Genomic DNA, 23,198 nt, shown 5'->3' with positions numbered 1-23,198 from the left:
GAGGCTAGGGATAACCTCGTAGGTCCCATAGGATTGATAATGGACTTAAAACCAAGATGAAGGAAAATACTTATAAGGAGAAGTTTATTAACGAGGACAATGATTTATCTGAAAATGATCAAAGTGTTACTAATAGATCCACCCATGTTCTTGCCAGCCTTAATGAAGACACAAAGGACTCCCCTCAAAATAGAGATAGAAAAAATACTATGACCTCCCTTACCCCCAAAAAGGTAAACATGTTCTGGAGGATGTTTCTATAGGAAGTAGACACAAAAGTTCACATATCTATAGTGAATGTGTAGCCAATGAGGAGGTGATTTCCAAACTTAAGACCGAGTTGGAAAATATGAACGTGAAATACAATAGACTGGTCACTTATGCTTTTGAGGGCGATGCACTCATCTACTACTACTCTCAACTTGCTACAGGAAATGAAAGATAAGGAGGGCTCTCATGGGGAAGCTACAAGGGAGTTGTTTGCCTTCCTAATTGAGGATTGGACCCAGTTGCTATTGATAAAGCTCGAGAATGGCAACAATTTATTTTATCAATCTTTAGTTTGTTTAAGTTAGTTTACTACTAGAGTATCTCTGGTATCCTCATTTGTACTTTGAAAAATGGCCCTACGTGGCACTTGAAACTCTCTCTATTAATTTATGGTGCATTATTGTTAATAGCCATAATGTCTTAGATATTAATACTAGGAAGATAGATTGTTGTTTCTTGCTTTCATTGAATACTCTGCTTATTAATAGTAGAAACATTATGCTAATTATTTAGTTTTTAAGGGATGAGTATTTGAAATTAAGGGAAAGGATAGGTTGACAATATAATTCGAATATTTTTTTATTTCCAATTGTTCATGTATTGTAACTGATGACTTGTTCTTCATGGGTCATCCCCCTTTATTTTGGTTGCTTTTAATTTCAAAAACAATACAAAAGAAACACAATGAAAACACATTACATATGTACACAAATTTAAATCAACCACACATTACATTTATCAAGGGTTCCATAATGTAGAATCATGTACATGTTAGTTTAATTAAATATATCAACCATAAGTACAATGCCCACAACCATAAATGAATATCAAATGCATCACCTCACAATGAATACATAAATGTAACTGATACCATAAGATATAAATAATGACATATCATCCATTGCCCAAGCCACAAGGTATGTAATAATAATCCAAGTACAAATATAATATAATATCCCACAAGGATCTTAAATGATACAAAGATGCGTAATAAAAAGTAAATTTAAACTAAGCTTAAGAGAAAGTCTCCAAGTATGAACAATAAGATACAACTACAAAAAAGGATCATCCAACACTTGCACTAGTATGTCAAAATCTCAAATGGTAATAGAATCACTAATTGCATGAAACCAAAAGTTCCACTCCCATTGTGTTGGGGAGACAACATTAGGTCCCACTCAAATAATAATCCATAAAATTAACAACATTGGAACAAGGCAAGGGAATCTTGAAAAGATATTTATCTCATGAAGACACTACACAACTACAAAGGAAAGGAATGTTAATCCCAAAGGCAACCACATGTGTATAAGATGTATATAGGGAAGTGTCATTGTAAACATCTAATCCTTGAGTTATCCTAAAAGCCCCTTTAGACCATGACACCCAAGTGATCATATGTAACTCTAAGAAACCTCTCATACTCACAAGGTTACTTAATATGCCATATCTAGTACTCGCAGGATGACAAGCATCTTTCCACATTGTCCTAGCCTATACTAGCACTCAAGGCATGGGAGAGGTGCTCAATTATCTTATTAATTCATTTTAAAACCCCTTATTTAATGTGTCATTTTATCACTTTGCTAAGGCACTTACAATCAGTTGTCCTTGGAGCCACTTGCGGGCTCGACACCTACTTCAAGCCACTCACCATCTATACACTCAAATAACCTACCCTAATCTCATAACACAAATAACATCAAAATGCTAATGATAATCCTTAAACTTGTTCTTCAGTACAAGAAAAACACATACTAGTCCTCAACCACAATATCATAAATACTCTTAGAAGTACATATTATAACACGAGCTTAAGACTAAACAAATGTTGGGTAAGAAAGATCAAAATGATAAGCACGTCATGAATACATACACTAATACACACATGTCACCATAAAACTAAAATCCCCAAAGCCTTTGGTTCACAAATCTTAAGGGTCAAACTAAACCCCCATTTCTTCAAAATAGATGCCATTTCTATATATAAAATTTTGAATAATTTAATATTTAATACAAAACAAATTCACCATCCTTAATGAATTCTTTGTATGAAGCAAATCCCAAGAATCGAATATAAATTTACAATCGTAAGTAATCAATTTCATATATTATCCATAATGCTTACAATTAAACACAAAATTATAACTATACTCACTGTATAATCCAACTCATAAAACTCTAGTCACGATTAATGTGTAATTCTTAAGCACTCATTTGAATCATGGAAATGATAAATCCAACATACAAAAAGAGTAACATAAAAACATACAAATATAGCCTACGTAAAGTAATAAATGAGCTTCTATGCAGACCTTTAAAATTTAAGGATTTAGCGAGTTCCTTCTCTTCGCAGTTGGAGAAGAAAATGACTAACAAAGATTCATAAGACTACACTTTTCTTTTTTCTGAAGCTTTGAAAATATTTGCAACTTAAAATTATCAGTTTTCAAGAAAGAAAATGACTGTAAGTATCGTTATAAGCCACAAAAATGCAAATTTTAGAGGCATACATTCTTATGCATCAAAGCATAAAGTTAAAAATGACCACCGTAAAACACAAATCATTAACAAGACTACAAGATTTGCGAGAAATTATTATGAGAGGCATAAAACCTAAGCAAAAGAATTGATTATATGGCACATTTTAGTGAATATTCTTCTGAAATAGGTATATAATCTATTTGTGATGTGAATATCAGGATTTAACTGTGTGATTTTTGAGTCAAACTCGATGACCCATGTTTCATGAGTAGTGATTCAACATGAATCCATCTCTCATGAGAATAAATGGAACACTTAGCACTCATTGGATCTAGGTGATGCTCACAGGGGTGAAGCACCGGGACTTCCCGGGAGGTCACCCATCCCAGTACTACTCCAGCCTGAGCGCGCTTAACTACAGAGTTTCCTCCACAGTTAAACCCAAAGCTTGCAACCCCATTTGCAAAACCTTCACCAAGTGTTGTGCCTTATGAACCATTCATTAGAAAGCCCCTTAAGCTCATCAATTGATAAGTAGGAGATGATTTCCCCAGCTAGTCAAATTGTGATGTGAATATCAGGATTTAACTGTGTGATTTTTGAGTCAAACTCGATGACCCATGTTTCATGAGTAGTGATTCAACATGAATCCATCTCTCATGAGAATAAATGGAACACTTAGCACTCATTGGATCTAGGTGATGCTCACAGGGGTGAAGCACCGGGACTTCCCGGGAGGTCACCCATCCCAGTACTACTCCAGCCTGAGCGCGCTTAACTACGGAGTTTCCTCCACAGTTAAACCCAAAGCTTGCAACCCCATTTGCAAAATAATAAACATGACATTAATTTTATTGAAAAAATTTCATTCGAGGCAACAAATTTATTCACTTAAAAAATTGACCAAATCAACATATTAAAATTTTTAAATCTCCTCTCCAAAGCCACAATAAACTTGATTGAACAACCTACCAAATTTTTTCCAAAAAATAGCGAAAGCAAACAAAAACCTAGATAAAATGGAAGCTTTGAAATACAATTTATAAACCATATAAAAAATGCAAAAAATAGTTGAATCTTAATCCTCTATATATTATGACTCACAAATCACCTCAAGGAAAGTCATAATCGCCAAGATTGGGAACTCCATTGTGTTATGATTAACCACAGACAAAAATAACAATTACATGCAAATATAACCAATATTAGAAAATAATAGATCACACATAAGAGGACATAAGACACAAATATTTAATGTGGCTCACCTAATCCTTGGGCTACGTCCACCAACAACAAGTCCAATGTTATTATTGTCCAATGATTACAATCCACAATCTCTTACAACTCAATACCATCACAAGAAGTTGCAATCCCATTATACATAATGAAATCCTTAACCCTAAGCCATTTTATACAAGCTTTTGCCACTTACAAAATTAGGGTTAGAATAAGTCATCCAATAGAAAATAATAGTCGACACCTTTTACAATAGTAGAGTCATTTTTGGCTTTGGGGGTGCTGCCCCCCAAAACCCTTGCAAGGGTGTTGCCCCTCGACCCCACCATGTACTGTGACAAGGCGCACACCCAGGGCATTGCCCCTTGCCCCCAAACCCTCATAGAAATAATCTGGGGGAAACTATACCAAATAAACCTCTGAGTCTAATTAGACTCCACATCACAATGCATTGTGATTATGGCATGCATATATTTTTAATCATGATTTATTATAAACCCCAGTTTTGAAGGTAAAAAACAAAGATTGTTTAGGGTTTGAGATTTTCAAAACTCAAAAGAAGTTCAAATCAGCTGAAAATTAGTGCAATGAGAATCTAGGATTCAATAGCACAAGAGCACTATTCAAAGATTATAATCACTGACCGGATAAATACCCCTCAAGCACCTAGTGTAATAAATATCGTCTGAAATTTTTGCTGTGAGGAGCCTTGTGAACCATCTTCATAGGTTTCATTATGCATACAACAGAAAAATATAGAATAATCATGGCTCTCTGCCTCCTAATGTCTTAGCTACTGGTGATATGCTTCGTAGTCTTTGCTTTCTCCTTTGGCAACATGACCAAATCCGTGAGAACAATTCTTTGCTTCTTCTGATTGTAGTTAGGGTTTGACATTCAAGGAGATTATCCTCTCTTATTTTTGCCATGCAATCATTTAGAATCCTTGTAGCTGGGGTTGTCACCATTATAGCCTAGGATACAATAGATGGTTGGTCCATCTTGATGCCTAATAATATGCAAAGAGATTACTAAAATGCTAGAGCTCCAAGACCGCAAAAATATTTAGAATTGTCCAAAAAGGAGCAAATGCCTTTTTTTTATCAGAATCATTAAGAACTGGAAGAAATAAAAACTTATTAATTTAAAAAAATATGAAAATTACAAACTATATAATTTTTTTTCAAAAAATTTAATTCTTTGTTACAAATAGTTAAACTAATAAAATAATTAAAATTGGATAAATACAATATAGTTAAACTAATAAAATAATTATAATTGGATAAATACAATAGCTTTTTGCCTTTAACATAAACTAAAAATAAATAAATAAAATACAATTATTAAAAGTATATGTACTAAGAATATCTTAGTTGCCTATGTGCCAGGAATTAATAACATGAATTGAGGATTGTAGGGTTCGAATAAATGTAGGGTTCGAATACCCAAAAGTCGGTCGGTAAATGACGTATATCCAACGGTGAGATTCAATAAATCATATCACCAATAATCCCTACCGTCCATCAATGAATTACATGCACGAGCATTACCACAGATACGTTACACAGCCCTAGCGAGATCGAAAATTTGGAAGTTCCGGGAAGTTCGTGAGGAATAAATCATTTGTAATTTGGGCGTTTCATTTTTGCGGTGCAAGAAGTTGGCAGATCGAGCGTCTTGCAGATAATCGAAGATGGGTCACTCTGCTGTATGGAATTCACACCCCAAGACTTACGGGCCAGGCTCCCGAACCTGGTACATAACTAACTCTATGAAGGTTGCATATCTAATATTATAATTCATGGTTCAGTGACAAATCTCTGTTTAGGGTTTTGTAATATTATTTACAGGGCAGCTGCATTGCAAATTGCAACCCGCTAATAATGATTTTTCCATGGCTTGTTTACAAATTGCTAAATCTATTCTCTGAAGTCCTGAGTAGGTTCCATGCTTGTTTACAAATTGCGCCAGGGAGCGCACCTAGGGCACTGCCCCTTGTACCCAAACCCTCATAGAAATAATCTGGGGAAACTGCACCGAATAAACCTCCGAGTCTAATTAGGCTCCACATCACAACACATTGTGATCGTGGCATGCCTATATTTTCAATCATGATTTATTATAAACCTTAGTTTTGGAGGTAAAAAAAAAAAAAGATTGTTTAGGGTTTGAGATTTTCAAAAGTCAAAAGAAGTTCAAATCTGTTGAAAATTAGTGCACTGAGAATCCAAGATTCAAAAGCACAAGAGCAATATTCAGAGATTATAATCACTGACTGGATAAATACCCCTCAAACACCTAGTGTAAGAAATATCGTCTGAAATTTCTACTGTGAGGAGCCCTGCGAACCATCTACATAGGTTTCATTATGCATACAACAGAAAAATATGGAATAATCATGGCTCTCTGCCTCCTAATGTCTCAACCATCGGTGATCTGCTTCGTAGTCTTCGCTTTCTCCTTGGCAACACTACCAAATCTGTGATGACAATTCTTTGCTTCTTCTGATTGTAGCTAGGGTTTGACATTCAAGGAGATTGTCCTCTCTTATTTTTGCCATGCAATCATTTGGAATCCTTGCTGCCGGGGTTGTTACCATTATAGCTTAGGATACAATAGATGGTTGATGCCTAATAACATGCAAAGAGATTACTAAAAGGCTAGAGCTCCAAGACTGCAAAAATATCTGGAATTGTCCAAAAAGGGGTAAATGCCTTTTTTTTTATCAGAATCATTAAGAGCTGAAAGAAATAAAAACTTATTAATTTTAAAAAATATAAAAAATTACAAACTATATAATTTTTTTTCAAAAAGTTTAATTCTTTGTTACAAATAGTTAAACTAATAAAATAATTAAAATTGGATAAATACAATAGCATTCTGCCTTTAACATAAACTAAAAATAAATAAATAAATTACAGTTATTAAAAGTATATGTGTTAAGAATATCTTAGTTGCCTATGTGTGAGGAATTAATAACATAAATTTAGGATTGTTTTTGATAATTGAATTTAGGATTCTGGTATGTTAGAATAATACTAGGGTTCGAATACCCAAAAGTCGGTCGGTAAATGACGTATATTCAATGGTGAGATTCAATATGCTCATATCACCAATGATCCCTACTGTCCATCAATAAATTACATGCACTAGTATTACCACATATACATTACACAACCCTAGCGAGATTGAAAATTTATAAGTTCCAGGAAGTTCATGAGGAATAAATCATTTGTAATTTGGGCATTTCATTTTTGTGCTACAAGAAGTCAGCAGATTGAGTGTCAAGCGGATAATCGAAGATGGGTCACTCTGCTATATGGAATTCACACCCCAAGACTTACGGGCTAGGATCCCGAACCTGGTACACAACTAACTCTATGAAGGTTGCATATCTAAGATTATAATTCATGGTTCAGTGACATAGCGCTTTGTTTAGGGTTTTGTAGTTCTATTTACAGGGCAATTGCATAGCAAATTGCAATCCACTAATAATGTTTTTAACATGGCTTGTTTACAAATTGCTAAATCTTTTCTATGAAGTCCTGAGTAGGTTCTATGATTTTATATGATAGATTAATGATAAAATTGGATTGGAGAAAGCTCACTGTCTCCGGCAAAAGAATAATAAAAGTAATATTCTTTCCTAATCACTAATCATAGTTGTAAGGGACTTGTTTGCTTTTAAAATCTTATGCAGGTTCTCATGGAGTGGCCTCACCTAAAACTTCTCAACAGGTGTCGGGTAATTTGTTGAAGTATCACAGTTTATTGTTTTCGTAAGAACACGTTTTTACTGCTTAGTTTATAGGATTCTTGTTTAAAACTTACATCCAAGAAGTGAGCTAGCAGCATAAGTTTCAAGTTTCCAACCCTTCTTCTTGCATATCTCCTTGAAGCTTTCCTGGCTAAAAAGCGGTCGATCTATATTTAATAGAAACATTTATGTTTAACCTATTTCACTTTTTCTAACCTTCGATAGGATCACCTTCTAATGGCAAATAGGAGCTTTAGCCATCTGTTTGAATTGCTTGGCTCTCATCACTTAGTTTCTCCTAGTTTCTAGGCAAGCTTACATGAAATTTGTTGTTTGCGCCTATCTTTTAATTCTTTTGGGCGAATTTCGTACAATTGGATTTGTTTGGTGGTATAGATATAGGAGGGAGGGCTTGCTTTAATTTTGTGCCATCATGCCTTTTCTTGTACTTATTCTTCAGTTGTTGGCATGTCTCCATGGTTATGGACTAAGTTGCTTGTTCTTGTACAGGTATTTCCAAGGATTTGCAGTACAATATATATGTTTTAAAAATATTGAAAAAAAAATAAAAATTAGCACATTTACAAGTATAACAAAGAATATTGATTTGCAATGTGTGTTCATATATATAAATGATAAATTCTCTAATTATATGTATGTATGTATGTAATTGTACAAATTCATTAAATAAAAAAGAAATAGAAGTCCACAAAAGAAGCAATGGAAAACTTAGGTTGGGCAACGAGTATGAGTTGTTGACTGTTGAATTGCTAAAACCAAGAAAAGCATTTGGCTTTTAGGTTTGCATTTTTTTTAATATATACATATTTACAGTCTAGAAATAATAACTAAATTCAGAATTTATGTTTAATAATGTAAATTAAATAATATCAAATTTGTCTGTATTGCAATAGTGGGATGGTTTAAATATAATGTTATTTTTTGCCACCAAGGTTCAAACCTTGTTGGGTTGTATTGTTGAGATATCCTAGTTCATAGCTTTCAATTAAAAGCATTTAACCTTTTAAAATAAGATAAAATTTAAAACATATGTTTGTTAGAGGGGTTTGGTCTAGGGTTGGTTTGCCAAGGGTGCAGGGTGCTTAGGCAGGACCAAAAGGGCAAAACCAAGGAGACCCAAGGGCCTCCAAAAGGAGGAACAAAAAAATTCATTTGTTAATTGAAAAATGCCAAATACTTAATTTTACATTTAAATGACAAAATTGTGAAAGTCTCATGCACCATGAAGAATTGTGTGGTTTCAAATACATAAATTTTTGTATTGATCCCAAATCTCACAAGGTACGTAGCCAATTATTAAAATTTACTTGAGGTCACTTCCATAAATAACATGGAGGCACCTTTTACGTCAATCTTGAGCAAGATTTATTTCATTTGTGACTTAGGCCTCCCCAAAAAGCCTTGCCTTTGGTTCGATTTTTTTTTGATTGGTAATAAAGAAGTTTTTATTAATTCAAATGTTTCAGTGCATTCAAAAAGATACTTTGTGGTGATGACCCAGAAGCCCCAAAAAATGGCATATTTACCAACATTAACACATCCATCACCCAAACAAACAAAAAGCCAAAGAAATAGACACATCACCCATGGCCTATAGTACAAAAATTTGGGCACACAAACAGACACGGGTCTTGCCCTTAGTCAACCCAACTCGTAGTCCCAAACAATCTGTCATTGGAACCACTTGGCAACTTCCTCTCGAGTAAAGTTGTGGAAAACAACACTCGATACCAGTCCAGTCCCACTACCATGAGCAACTCCATCTTGCCTGGTTGCAAAACGTGCTGGCTAAGTGGAGATGTCAACCCTCGACACTACCCTGCTTGTGGGCACAAAAGAAACACTGCCCTCAGAACCACCACCAACACATACTTGAACCTTAACATTGACACCCACATTCAAAATACCAAGCCACTTGAAATCGAACCACCACTCTAAACACTAGTCCGTTTTCCTTGCTTCGATGGAAGTTGTTTGCGAACCAAAGGATACCCTTCCTCATTGACTGGAGTAATAGACTTGACGGTAGTATATTTTCTTTTCCTCATTGCTCTTTCCTCCGCTAGAGCATGCACCTGTGCATGTCATGTGTACTTCAGCAGGAGCATTAGAAGACCACACCAACAACGATTGCAACTCATCTTGGCCTCCTCCAATCAATCGGCTTGGATGATTACCCATGTGAATGCCAACACCTAGAACAACCCTATTCATGACAACATCAAAACCCCCACACCACTTCAGCTTAACACATGCATGTATGACATTCATCACTTGTGGCTTGGAATTTGCTACCATCAAAGCAAGTGCTAGAAACAATGATGAGATGTCAAAGTTCGACCTTGGTCTCCAGACTAAAACCAAGAGTAATCTCCCCCAAAAATCAGCTTCAGGGCCTCCCAAAACAACTCAAACTTAAGCTTGAAAATGTTACGCAACCGTTTAACCAAAATTAAACTTTCAAAGGAAGAGATTTGGCCAATTACTTAGGTAAAAGGTTGCTTCCATCCTCAATACCTCTTGACTACCCAACACTTAGAGCTTACTGTGATTTGAATGAAGAAAATAGAGTGTTGTGTTTAAACCCACCACCAAAGCCTCGAGAAGGAACAATCTGTAATGATCATTTCATCATGGCACTCGATTTCCGTATGATCATTTCATAATGGCACAAATGCCAACAGCTCAATCAAGCATCATTACCAGTCACTCTTGCTACCATTTGGATACAGGGAGGAAAACAAAGGGAATTAAAGATGGGGTGGGTTGAGATCACACGAGAGAATATCCCTGTAATCTTCAAAAAGTGCAAAATTGTCCTCACCAATTTTTGACATCTTATCTACCTACATGTTGTCCTCCCTCAAAACATGTGTCACTCTTAATTCCTCAAATTCTTCTAGTAAGGCTTTGATCCATTTAATGTGTTTGTTCAAGTACCAAGTCCCCAAGTAAGGCTTTGATCCGTTTAATGTGTTCGTGAAACGTTCAAGTACCAAGTCCCCATTTCACCTTTCGCAATTCCCATGACAACCTATTGGGAGCCCCCTTCTAGGTGGATTTTGTGTGCTCCAAGCTTCTTACTTATCAAGGTTGCTTTGACTACCGCCAGGCATTCAACTTGATTATTGGTGCCATCTGCAACTCGCTTGGTGACCATTGGTAAGATGCTACCATCCTATTCCCGAATGCCCCAGATTACTTTTCGAAGCTTTGCTGAAATTAATCTTAATCCAATTGCCTTTCGGTGGCTGCCACTCAACCATTGCTCAATCACAATCTTGAGGATCAACCCTCAACGGCCTATTAAAAGGTCTATGTTTAACAAGAGGCAGCCTTGCTGTATTTGCACATCTTTCAGGGTGAAAGAAATTCTCCCAGAGTTTACTTTTGTCACTACATTAGATACCAGTTCTGATATTGCTCTCTCCATTCTGTCTAAGAATCTAGGCAATTCCTCTTCTTTGTCTTGAAATACTCTCTTGTTCCTTTCTTTCCAAAGATCCCATAGGGTTGTTGACAAAATGATATTCTAGATGGCTGCAATTGCGGTCTTTTGATTTTGTAATGGCCAGGATGCTAGCCACTCCTTTAATTTGTTTGACATTGAATGACACCAATTGAGCTTCTGAAATATGAATTGCAACTTTTCTTGCACAAATTGACAATTTAGGAAAAGATGATCCATTGACTCTTCCACCTTGGAGCATAAAATACGTTTGAATGGGCCTGCAAGCCCTATTTTCATCAGTCTATTACTTGTAAGAGCCTGATCATTGCCTGACAGCCATGCGAAAGCTCTCGCTTTTGGCAAACATGCCCCATGCCAACATAACCTGCATTCCCATTCAATCATCCTATTGTGATTTCCGTCAGGGAATATCCCACATTGACAGAATACTTACCACTCTTTGATCTGCACCATTTATTTTGGATAATTCATCTGTATATTAGTTGGCATGTAAACACATAGTTGTTTGTATTTCATTTTAGCATGGGTTGTTGGACACATGAGGTGGAGTTAGTTGTCATCTTATGTCTCTTTTTGTGTGCTATCCACGTTTAGTTAATGCTATCTTGATCCTTGGATCCTATCACCACCCTTTCTTGCAAAATTCTTTTTAGGGTAACTTGGTCCTCTGGGGACAATCCAAGAGTGGCAGGACCCTTCCATACCACAGGTCTATTTACACAAAAGGTACCTGGAGTGATAAAGTCCCCAACTCTTGAACCCCAATGTCTTGTCGTTGTTTCAATGATCCTTCACTAATCATACACAAATTGTGAACACACAAATCATACACAAATAGAGAGACAAGATTTACCGTGGTTCACCTATTTAGCTACATCCACCAGAGAGCAGAGTAAACCATTATTCTGTTGTAGCATATCACGTACATAGGGCTTTGCCCTCATATATATACAACAGTCTTCCGGAGAAGATAAGGAGATGAAGACAAGAAGAAATAAATAGATGGACAATTTCCTATGTGAAGTCTCACATCTAAGAAATAAATAGACAGAGTTCACATCGAACAATTTCCTACTTGAAGTTCAACTCATGCTGCAATCTCACATCTAGACTGCCTTCCACTTAAACTCTGATTTCCCTTACCAAATCCCATGGTAATTAATTGCCAATATACAATCACCATTGCTGGAATAGCAACAACAGCCAGTTGCTAATGACATACAACTATCCATACAACATTACTAGATTTATAACCACATAACCAGCCCATACAATGACTCACCTTGTAACAAGTATACCATCTTCCAACAAAACATACCAAAAACAGTTGATGTGCAAAAAACTAGAAGACCATTATAGAGAAGTCCAAATTTAATGAGCAATGTCAACCAAAAGTTGATTCAATCGACCAATCAACACATAGAAGGTGTGGCAATAACTCGAGATGATCTGCAAATAGCAACCAACTTGCTGCAAAGCTCACATGACATCTTCCAAGTATCATGAAAAGAGCATATATTGTTGTTAAAAACAATGAAGTACAACAACAATAGATGACCTCAAAAAACTCTTGGAAAGGATGCCCATGCAAACCATGACTCATCCTTATACCATCACCACCAAGTGCTCAGCTGTGCGAAGTATGATATCATTTACCTCCCTAAATAAGAGCATTTACAACACCCAACCTCCATGGATGAAAGCCCTAACAAGAGGATCAAACTCAAAAACATTCCAAAATTAGGAACAATCTCAAACCATCTCTTAAACTCAAATGTACAAGGAGATAAATATGCCAAGTAGGACCAAGAGCAAGGAGTGAGAATGCTCCTCCATGATACACCAAGTCACGGTGACTCTTCTCCAGGAACAATCTCCTCTAGGTCCATGTAAACTCGTGTCCATCCACAGGTGTAGGCTCCTTGGTCTTTCTGCTGAAACCTACAAAGATAAATTGTCTCTATAAATGTTCTCTAAACTCAAGACAGTTATAGCCTCACCCAAGCCTCTTAGTTTTCAAGAGCACCTTCATGGTCTATTTACTAATGCACTAACAAGATGTCTGCATTAGCTAGGAGAACATGACAACTTGATCTCCACAAATCAAAACCCCATGCTCCAGAGAGCATAACCTTTCAAGAGAACTTGTAACATGCCAACGCTCTAATCTAGAATCAAGACCCAACCATAGCACAATAACAGATATCTTCATAACATTGAGGGAGTCATCTCATGACAATAACTGAAGCTACAATTGCTCCATAATCTGCAGAAGAGGGCCAAAACGAGCATCTCCCGATAAACTTTGAGGAACTCCTTATGTCAGAACACTTCCTTCCTCTGTTACATATATCTCATATTTCCCTTGAAGCTCTCTTTCTGGTTATTCTCTACCACATGTCTATCCTTCAGAATCTCATCCCCATACAAAACATGGTCACCAAACCTAACTCCAACATATTTGAAGTATGCACAAAACCTAATGAGGTGCCATAGGACATCTTCCTGAGAGTTGATTATCTCAAACAACTGCTCTGTTGTGGCTTGAACCACTGTTCACCCAGCCCTCCGCCTTGTCCTGAACTGCACTTTTTAATTCGAGAGGGCTACAAACTCATTGCCCCATGCCACCAGAACCAATTCCAACAATCTTCAATTTCCATTGGAACATCCTCATCCCAATCTTCAGGCTTGGTTGGATCACTACCACTCAGAATTTCAAGGATCCTCTCAACAGCATCTATTGGAGGAGTGTGCTCTAACTTGATAGCAGCTTCCCCTGCCACAAGTACAATCAGAGGAGGACCCCCTGACACAGAAGCATAACTATAGAACAGAAAATACTTCCGTCTTTGCTACCATCATCCTACAAAAGACCAAATGTATCAATATCGGCACCCCAAAAATTGTATGGAAACAACAATACCACCTTGTTGTTCAGCAGGTCAAATCCCAGCCTCTCGCCTCAACCTTCCTCTGTGGCAACTCTGGTTCAAACTTAACTCCAGCCTTCAAAACTGAAAAACAAAACAAAAAATTTAAAAAGAACTTCCAGTGGAATTCAGACAGTCGTCGTTCCACATCAACATGGAATTTCTTCAGATTTTCTTCACAGTATAAGAACAGGAAGAAAGCACAATGTTCCTGCAATGGACCTTGTATAGGGCTTGCTATTCTTGTGTCTCGTCCAAGCTAAATCCCTGAGAAGATGAAATGAAAAGTTAATGCTTTAAGCACCATGGCACCTAATCAAGTCTCCCTCTGATCAGAGTGAGAGTAATGGGTGATGTGTAATCCATATGATAGTTGGTGTTTATATAGAACACATTCTTGTGTCGAAAGATAGTATCATGCATATTGGTGATGGGAATCACTTTACTGTCATAGTGGCAGCAAGTCTGGGGCTTCACTCAAGTCTATTCCAACTTTTAGTAATCAGACTCAAAATTAAAAGCATACTATCAATTTATAGGCCCATTCACTTCCAATTTGTTTGTCATTCTTTTATGTCAGAATTTATTGGATAAAAAACCACAAACTGTTGAAATCATTGAGGGGTTTCAAACCTGCGAGCAGACAAACGGAAAGTCTCTAGCTCTGAACTTTGGGTAGTTTTATGCTCATGCATTGGGCCTCTTCTCTTTGTTGTAGAGAGAGTATTCACAGAGAGAGAAAAGCTAATAGAATGTGCACTATTTTCATCCCTTCTTTTCAATAGGCTTCTTCTCTGCATTGGTAAAACCATTGTTTGCCTTGCTCTTTCCTGACCTCTAAGGCTCTGAAACCTTCACTTTTAGTTCCCCCAAATTGAAAGCCAAGTCCTCACAGGTGTATGACAGCAAAAACATCGGATTCAATCAAGCAAGCAGACTGGGAAGAGGATGCATGTCCTCAATCATGTAGCATGCAAATTCATCTGATTTTATCTTTTTGATTCATTTTTAAAAACAAATCTAACTATTATTCTGTTGTACTTCAAGCTGCTCGCACTTCTACTTCATGCCCCCTTTTTTTAACAAACTTCTTCTCTGCATCTGCTCTGTTCTCTTATATCAAACACCACGGCTCTAATGCCAATTATAAAAAATAAGAGGCAAATTGAGAGCACACAACTTATACACAAATAGAGACAAGATTTAACGTGGTTCACCAATTTGGCTACATCCACTAGAGAGCAGAGCAAATTTTTATTCAGTCATAGCAGCTTACATACATAGGGCTTTGCCCCCATATAGATACAACATTTTTCTACAGAAGATGAACTGACAAAGACAAGAACATGAAAAAAAGAGAGTCAAGGAAAGCACAAATGAACAGTTGGACTTCACATCCAACATAACCAGCCAGGCTGGAATACCTTATGTTGGTTTTTGGTGATCACTGCAAATGTATTTGCATCGCCTATTATGGTAATATGTTTTCCAATGGCACGATATCACTCTTATTTATATTAAGGAAGAGACATGTCTCCTCATGAGACATGTCTATCCATTATTATCTAATTAATATAATAACAAATGATTATTTAATTATATAATATCTCATATATTTAATATATATTTAACACTCCCTCTTAGCTAGGTCTTAGCTAGGGAGGATAAACAGATGACCATATATTACCTCAATGTAATATAAATATATTGAGAGTAATGGCCTCTTGAATGTCAAGTCATTTGACATTCACTACGTACTCTTTGAGCAATGGCCTCCTGAATGTTGAGTTGCAAGATATTCACCAAGTATTGTGAGTAATGGCCTCCTGATTGTCAACTCATTTGATATTCACCAAGTACTCTGTGTAATGGCCTCCTGAACATCAATTTGCATAAGATTCACCATGTACTCAAAATGTTCATAAGTTATGTGCACACACATTCTCATCATGCTTACCAATGAAAGTCCACCATGCAAAGTATATTCTATCATGATCAGCATAGACATCGTAAGATATCCATCATAATAGAAAATTAAGTTATTGTAAGATCGTAACCTTTCAATAACTATTTCTCTAAACTAACAGTGATGACTATGAGAGCCCTCCTCTAGCATGCCCTCAAAGAGAAGTAAGTTGATGTCAATCTGCTACTGTAGACCCATGGATAGAATGGATACCGCAGGCCGGGGGGGGAATGATATTAAAGGAATTATTGTCTCAAATCCAATTAATAAAATATATCTAATAATGTTTACCCTGACCATTCCAACAGTTAGCACACATTCTTATTGATACCACCTAGTCTGTACGGAAAATGTATTTTTTATTTATAGAGTGGTCAAATGGTGACTATCCCATTTGCTTTGACTTCTGGCAGACGATTCTTTTCTTTATCGAGCAAGCTTTTTCAATAATGTCAGGTTGGATATTTTTTTTTCATTTGCCAGGGCTGTGGTACAGTCCTTTCTTCTTGGCATATATATTAACTGCAGCGCAACTTGAGTTACAGTCTGCCTGAGTCAAAGACTTCCTTGTCAGTGACTGGCTTTCATCTGTTATATCCCATCCTAAGTGACGAGATAGTCTCTTCTGCGGTTCTTCATCCAAGAATGGCTATTATCTTCTGTGATTTATTTTGCTTCTATCCCACTTCAATCATTCTTAGATTTGGATATGACAATGGATAAAATACAATTGCCAAACTTATGAGCATCCTCTATATAATATTCATTGTTGTCATGCAGTGAAGACTCTTTGAGCAGGCAGTCTTGACATGGTAGAATCTATAGACAAGCGGTCTTGGCATGGTAGAATCTATAGACAAGCTTACAAGTATCTCCAGATTGGTGAAAAAATTCTGTGCAGCCAGCTTCTACCATTGCATAATCAAGGCCTGCTGCATTAATATTTTATGACTGTGCAGCAATGTAAATGGTTGCTAGTGCACAAGACTTCTTCCATTCTTGATAAGATGACCTTTGTAATAACCTCTTCCATCATACATGCTTATATAAATGTTGGTTTTCGATGATCGCTGATTTTCTTACATTTGCTGCCTGCCTCTGATACCATGTTGGTTTTCGATGACCTCTGATTTTCTTACATTTGCAGCCTGCCTCTGATGCCATGTTGGTTTTCGGTGATCACTGCAAATTTATTTGCATTGCCTATTATAGTATATGTTTTTGAGTGGCAGTGATATCACTTTTATTTATATTAAGGAAGAGACATGGAGAGACATGTCTATCCATTATTAATAATTATCTAATTAATATAATAACAAATGATTATTTAATTATATAATATCTCACATATATATATAATATCTCACTCACACACACACATATTTCTGCACTCCAGTCTCGCAGTTTATCCAACTGAAGCTACCAAACATCAACACCTTGTTATGTTCCTTCAAAGTTTAGTTTCAAGGCACATAACAGGGGGTGGTTATATCTGTGCTACCTGTTATTTTGACTGCAAACATCAACACCTTCCTATGTTCCTTCAAAGTTTAGTTTCAAGGCACATAATTGGGGTTGGTAATATCTGTGCCAACAGTTATTTTGACTGCTCCCAAGCCTATTTTTGAGAAATGTTCTTCAGAAATTTCAATTAACCTACATTTTGTAGTGATAATAATGTTATCCTATAGTGACCATATCTTGGAGACTTCCTTTTATATTCACCAGAAATGTTTGCAGCCTTTATAGGAAAGGCAAATGCTATTTGTAATATGGATATATAAGTTCATCTTTGAGTGTGGGGATACATTTGATACTTGTTTAGGACTGCCATCTATTTGTATTAGGTACTTGGAGATAGGTTTATAATTCATTTTACTCCTTGATCTGAAGAAACTGTCTCAATACAAACTATCGTATTGTACAAAAGCATAAGGTTCTTGTTGATATGAGATTGTTTTGAAGTGAAGACCTTGTAATGGAACAATCATTTTTTTGTCACTGATGTTAAATCTGCTACTTGCTAGTAAGGCAACTGCTTAGTTGATTTGAGTACTATCATTTGTTTGATTGATGAAGAGGATTTGATAAAATAAGATAACAAGAGCACCTAGAGGAAAGGTTGAGTTATGGTATGGAAAAAGAGTACAAAGGTCAGTTAACATAGTGATGTTATAATGCATTGATTATCTACTTAAGGTTGCAAAGGTTGGATACATTGACTAAGTCTAGAAGAACAAGAAAGAAGAGTTGAGTTTGCCAAGCTTGACTGAGTGGACAATAGGTGCCGAGAAAAGTTAGTGCAAGTAGAGCAGAAAATTAGTTAGAGACGATTAAAGTGAAAGTTCAGCGTATGTCGAGTGAAATAGTGTAAGCTGAGTAAAGTTTAGTTGATGTCAACCAGTAAACTTTAGAATGTGCCAAGTTATCTAGTTGAAGACGAGTGGAAAAACAATATGGAAGCCAAGTGACAACATATTGATGTCGAGTGCCAGTATTCATGTTAAATCGTAGATTTGACAAATTTGAGCTAACTATTTTGTTTTCTTGAATTGTGTGAAGCGTGTGGAAGATAACTATGATGAGTTGGTGGCACGTAATTCAAGGTAAATTGTTTTGAGGCGAATTCAAGGAAGATTGTATAAGAAGTTTCTAGATGAACCAAATGGAAAAGTGGGTAGATTCATTGTATCCTACCTAATCCTACCTAACCCTAAAATAGATGATTGTGGTTAAACAACAAAAGATCTTAAATCTCTATTTATAGAGAGAGTTGGTAAGAAGAAAAGATTGTCATGTGCGAGAACTTAAGGAAGATAAGGAGTCTAGGGTATTGCTTCATTGAACGATCGATTAGAAGAGACTGCTATTGGCAAGCAAAGCAAGAAGGCTTAAGAGTATGAATGCTTGAAGGGTGAACAAACTATCAAAGTTGAAGCATGTGAAAGACAAACATAATGGAGGACTGAAACAAAGATCTGTAATCTGCAAGTGAGTTGTAATTTGTTATTAGATCAAGCCTTCCTGTTACTTTCTAATCATTGTATTAGTTTAGGGTAAATCCTTTGGATCAAGGTTGAACTAACAGTCATTTGTAAATTCCTTAATCGGGTGACACTCCAAGTGAATGATTTAAAGTCCTCTAACAAGGCTCACTCCTAACAGGATGATTGAAATCCTCTAACCAAGTCAATATTTAACAGAGTGTTTTGTAACCTTTAACAAGGTTGGCCTTTTACAGGGCATCGCTTCAGAAGAGTGAGAATTAGTAGCATGTTACTGGTGGTTTTTCCCAAATTGGGTTTTCACGTAAAATCCTTGTGTCAAATGTGTTATTGAATATGTTATGTTTCATGTTTACATTTCTGCAAAATTGTTTTGACCTAGGATAGTAACCTACCAAGTTTAAGTGTTGTATGATCTAATGGATGCATGCATAATAAGGTTTTATGGATATGGGTTCACTAAGCTGTGAAAAGTTTTATTTGTACATCTGGACCTTGGATAACTGATTCACCCCTCCCTCAGTTATTCTAAAGAATTCCAACAGTTCTAATGGTGTTGTCATTGGTAGTTACTCTAATTACAAGTTGCCAAAAAATGTTAAAATGTTAATAATGTGTATGCTTTCTAGCTATATAATTCCTTCATCTATTGTTGGTGTACATATAAATATTGATGTGTTTTTATATGTACAAAATTTGTTTGTTTGAAATTCTATAACAGAATTGACAGATTTGAGCTGTATACTGAACTCGGCTTTAAGGTTCTAATGCATTTCCTTTGTTCTCTCCAGGATTTGTGTCATCCTTTAATTAGTTTCAAATTTTATCTCAACTTTGATTAAGGGAAGGGGATATATCTTGTTGAAACAAAATGGAGCAAACATTCCCTTCCTTTAAACCCATCATTAATCATGAAAAGATCAATATTGAAACTAATTATTGTATAGCCCATCAATCATGAAAAGATCAATATTGAAACTAATTATTGCATCTTGAATTTTTTTAGGACTGAACAGCCTTTCAGTCAATGCATCTGCTTATTCCTATTTCAGGGTTCTGGGATATATTCAAAACCATTTTAGATATGTTGCAAATCCTTGCGGATTATATCCATAAATACTGGGGCAATAGTGAATCTTTCTAGCCACCTCCACCTCAACATTTAATGCTGATCTACCATGGATCAGATCAAGAAATGAGATCCACTCCTTATGTTTTAGACTATATTTTGACAAGTTATCATATTCTTAAAACTTCCTATAATTTGGGTGCGAAGGAGATTGGTGTTATATCATTTTACTGATTCTCTTTGAAACCAAATTATTATTGACATTTCTCAGATAAATGCTCAATATCTGATGTCAAAGAACAAATTGTATAAAATGTTTTGCCATAGGCAATACATCTTTATAATTTTGGATTCTACATGATTTCTGCCTGTTCTTTTTGTGGCTTTTCTTGCAACTGCCTTCTACTTGTAATGTCCCCTTCCCAGCTTGACCTAAAAATCCTCAATTGCAACAAATTAGGGTTTATGTTGGACCGTTAAAAGGTCAAAAAGGAAAATATGTCATTTGGACAGAAACATTAATAGATATGGTGGATTATTTTGCTATGTTGCTTTACTATTAGCACAGTGGTGTATGAATTTATTTGCTGCTGCATGCATGAATACATGAATCCATGCATACATACATACATACAGACACTCATACTGGCGGACAGACAGACAGACACAAACGCACACACTCAGAAACATATACACACACACATACATATATACATATACAACACACACATACATACAGATGGACAGATGGACGCACGGACAGACAGACAGACAGACACACACAGGCATACAACACACATACAACACACACACACACACACACACACACACACATATGTAATATTTAAAAAAAAACACTTTTTTTGTACAGATGAATCCAAAATGAGTTCAAATCCACACCCAAAAAAATTTGAATGAATTTCAAATCCAATTCTCAAACCTGCATCTGAACCTAAATTCGAACCGACAACTTAGTTATTTATCTAATAGTCACGATAGGTGCTCAGAATGATATAGTAATAGATACAAGTTTGATGATGTATTGTGTTATATGATATTCAGCTGTATGGTCTCCTTGTTGAATGAAATGGATCTTCGGCAAACTTGATCAACGATGTTGTATTTTTCTCTTCTGCCGTTGCTTATTGATATTCCACCCACTTTCATGATTGCAGATTTTAAATATATATCTTACCCTTGAATCGGAAGAGTCATGTCCTCCTTTAGTCACACTCCTAAAAGTTAGTGTAGGGTCACTGTTGCCTTTTGGTTACTAAAGGGTTGGTTGTTAGCACCTCTTTCTTTTAGTTAAAGTGCTACAGCTGCTTGAGTATAATCACTCCTTAATAAAACACATATATCGACACATGGAACTTATAATATATATCAATGCAGATTTATTAGCTTAATACAGTAATTCTTTAATTATCATTTCTCCTTGATACTTACTGACTAATTGCTTTTTAAAGTGCCTCTTTATCTCCCATATCCACACTATTTATATGACTAGATGCTTATTTTTATAATGACAAACTAATTAGATCTCCCTGATCAATCCTTTTCTCAAGCCTGGGTGATTTTCCTTATATTTATCTTTACTTGGCAGTCAACATAGGGGTCGTCAGCATATGAGTTGGTCTGTTAAATGTGGATCAGTCATGAAATTAATTTGATTTTATAACTGGAACACATTACCTCACTCATATACCATTAACTTCACTCTTGAAACCTGATTTTGTTTGGCCTTTGTAGGTGATGCATTTTAGGACACCACATACGTCTTGTAACAGGGTCAAGACTCGTATTGATTGTAGACATACAAGTTACCAAGAGACTGAGAATACAATATTTATAACATGGAACCATAAGTTACAAAAGACCGTGAATGCATTATTTATAACATGGAACCATATGTTACAAAAGACTGATTGCAATATTTATAATACCATTAGTTATGATATTTTATAGTATGGAACCATAGGCTATATAAATTATAACACCTAAATTATTTACACATTGCATATGCGTTAACTGTAATTCAGAAGATATAATGTTGCTCTTATTTAGATCATGTTGCAGAATTTTTTTGTATTTCACTACAGATGTGCTTGTGAAGAAAGATTTCTGTTTGTGGTTTTAGTTTTGAAAATAATACAAATTCTGATTCTTGTTCTGTGATTGAACAGTCGGGTCTGTGGAAATCCTCATGGGCTCATTCGCAAGTATGGTATCATGTGCTGCAGGCAGTGCTTCCGCAGCTATTCCAAAGAGATTGGCTTTATTAAGGTAGGTTGGTGTCATTTCACCATTTAGGTATATTCTATGGTTAGTTCAGATGACATTTTTCAACTTCTGGTTGTAAATAGCTTGAATCAGTTTGTTTCTATTAAATGATGAGCTATCATTGTTTTGCAGTATCGTTAAGAGCTCGAAGATGTTGTAAAGCTGCCGGAACTTATTACCATAGCATTTATAGCAGTACTTTGATAGAGAGTATAAAATGTTATCATTGGGAGGTAACTCCCAATATAGGCTTATATTTTTGCAGATAAATTAGGCTTTGTACGGGATACTGATACGCGTTGAACACGATCTGAATGAGTGGTCTCTTTGTGATGGATGAACTTTATTTTGGAACATTTAAATACCCTGTTGGCTGATGCAATTGCATTGCATGTTCCAAACAGTTAATTAATTAATAAACAGCATTTTATGGTAAGCTAGGTTCTATTCATGGTTTCTTGCATTGATGGTTTTAGTACTTTTTCTTTTCTTGCGATGATGGTTTCAATCTCTGGTATGGTAAAGTGATGATTGCCTGTTTCTCGCAGTGACCATGATCTTACACTACTTGGTCAAAGGAAGCCTCTATTTTTGGGACCCTTCATCCCTTTATCCCACTCGATTATTGCAGTGACCAAGATCTTACACTACTTAGTCAATGGAAGCCTCTATTTTTGGGTCCCTTTATCCCCCTGTTCTTCC

The 23,198-nt window shown here is 36.0% G+C and overlaps 1 protein-coding gene across 3 annotated transcripts; it reads left to right on the top strand.

The window, feature by feature from the left end:
- Positions 1-5,385: 5,385 nt before the first annotated feature.
- On the top strand, positions 5,386-22,932 carry LOC149560345 (small ribosomal subunit protein uS14z/uS14y/uS14x). 3 transcript variants are annotated; one of them, XM_089824639.1, is made up of 3 exons: positions 5,386-5,767; positions 22,400-22,499; positions 22,629-22,932. In XM_089824639.1, the coding sequence occupies exons 1-2, from the start codon at positions 5,684-5,686 to the stop codon at positions 22,496-22,498; spliced, it is 183 nt and encodes a 60-aa protein (XP_089680765.1). In that variant the 5' UTR covers positions 5,386-5,683; the 3' UTR covers position 22,499; positions 22,629-22,932. The 3 variants fall into 3 exon arrangements, with proteins under 3 accessions (XP_089680765.1, XP_089680766.1, XP_089680767.1); XM_089824640.1 differs by having other exon boundaries at positions 5,473-5,745; XM_089824641.1 differs by lacking the exon at positions 5,386-5,767 and adding an exon at positions 7,256-7,354.
- The last annotated feature ends 266 nt before the right edge of the window (positions 22,933-23,198 follow it).

This window comes from Cupressus sempervirens, chromosome 4, assembly GCF_028749045.1.
Source record: "Cupressus sempervirens isolate cs-2001-9-10 chromosome 4, ASM2874904v1, whole genome shotgun sequence".
In the NCBI taxonomy this organism is placed as follows: domain Eukaryota; kingdom Viridiplantae; phylum Streptophyta; class Pinopsida; order Cupressales; family Cupressaceae; genus Cupressus; species Cupressus sempervirens.
This window is presented reverse-complemented; position numbering and strand designations above follow the sequence as displayed.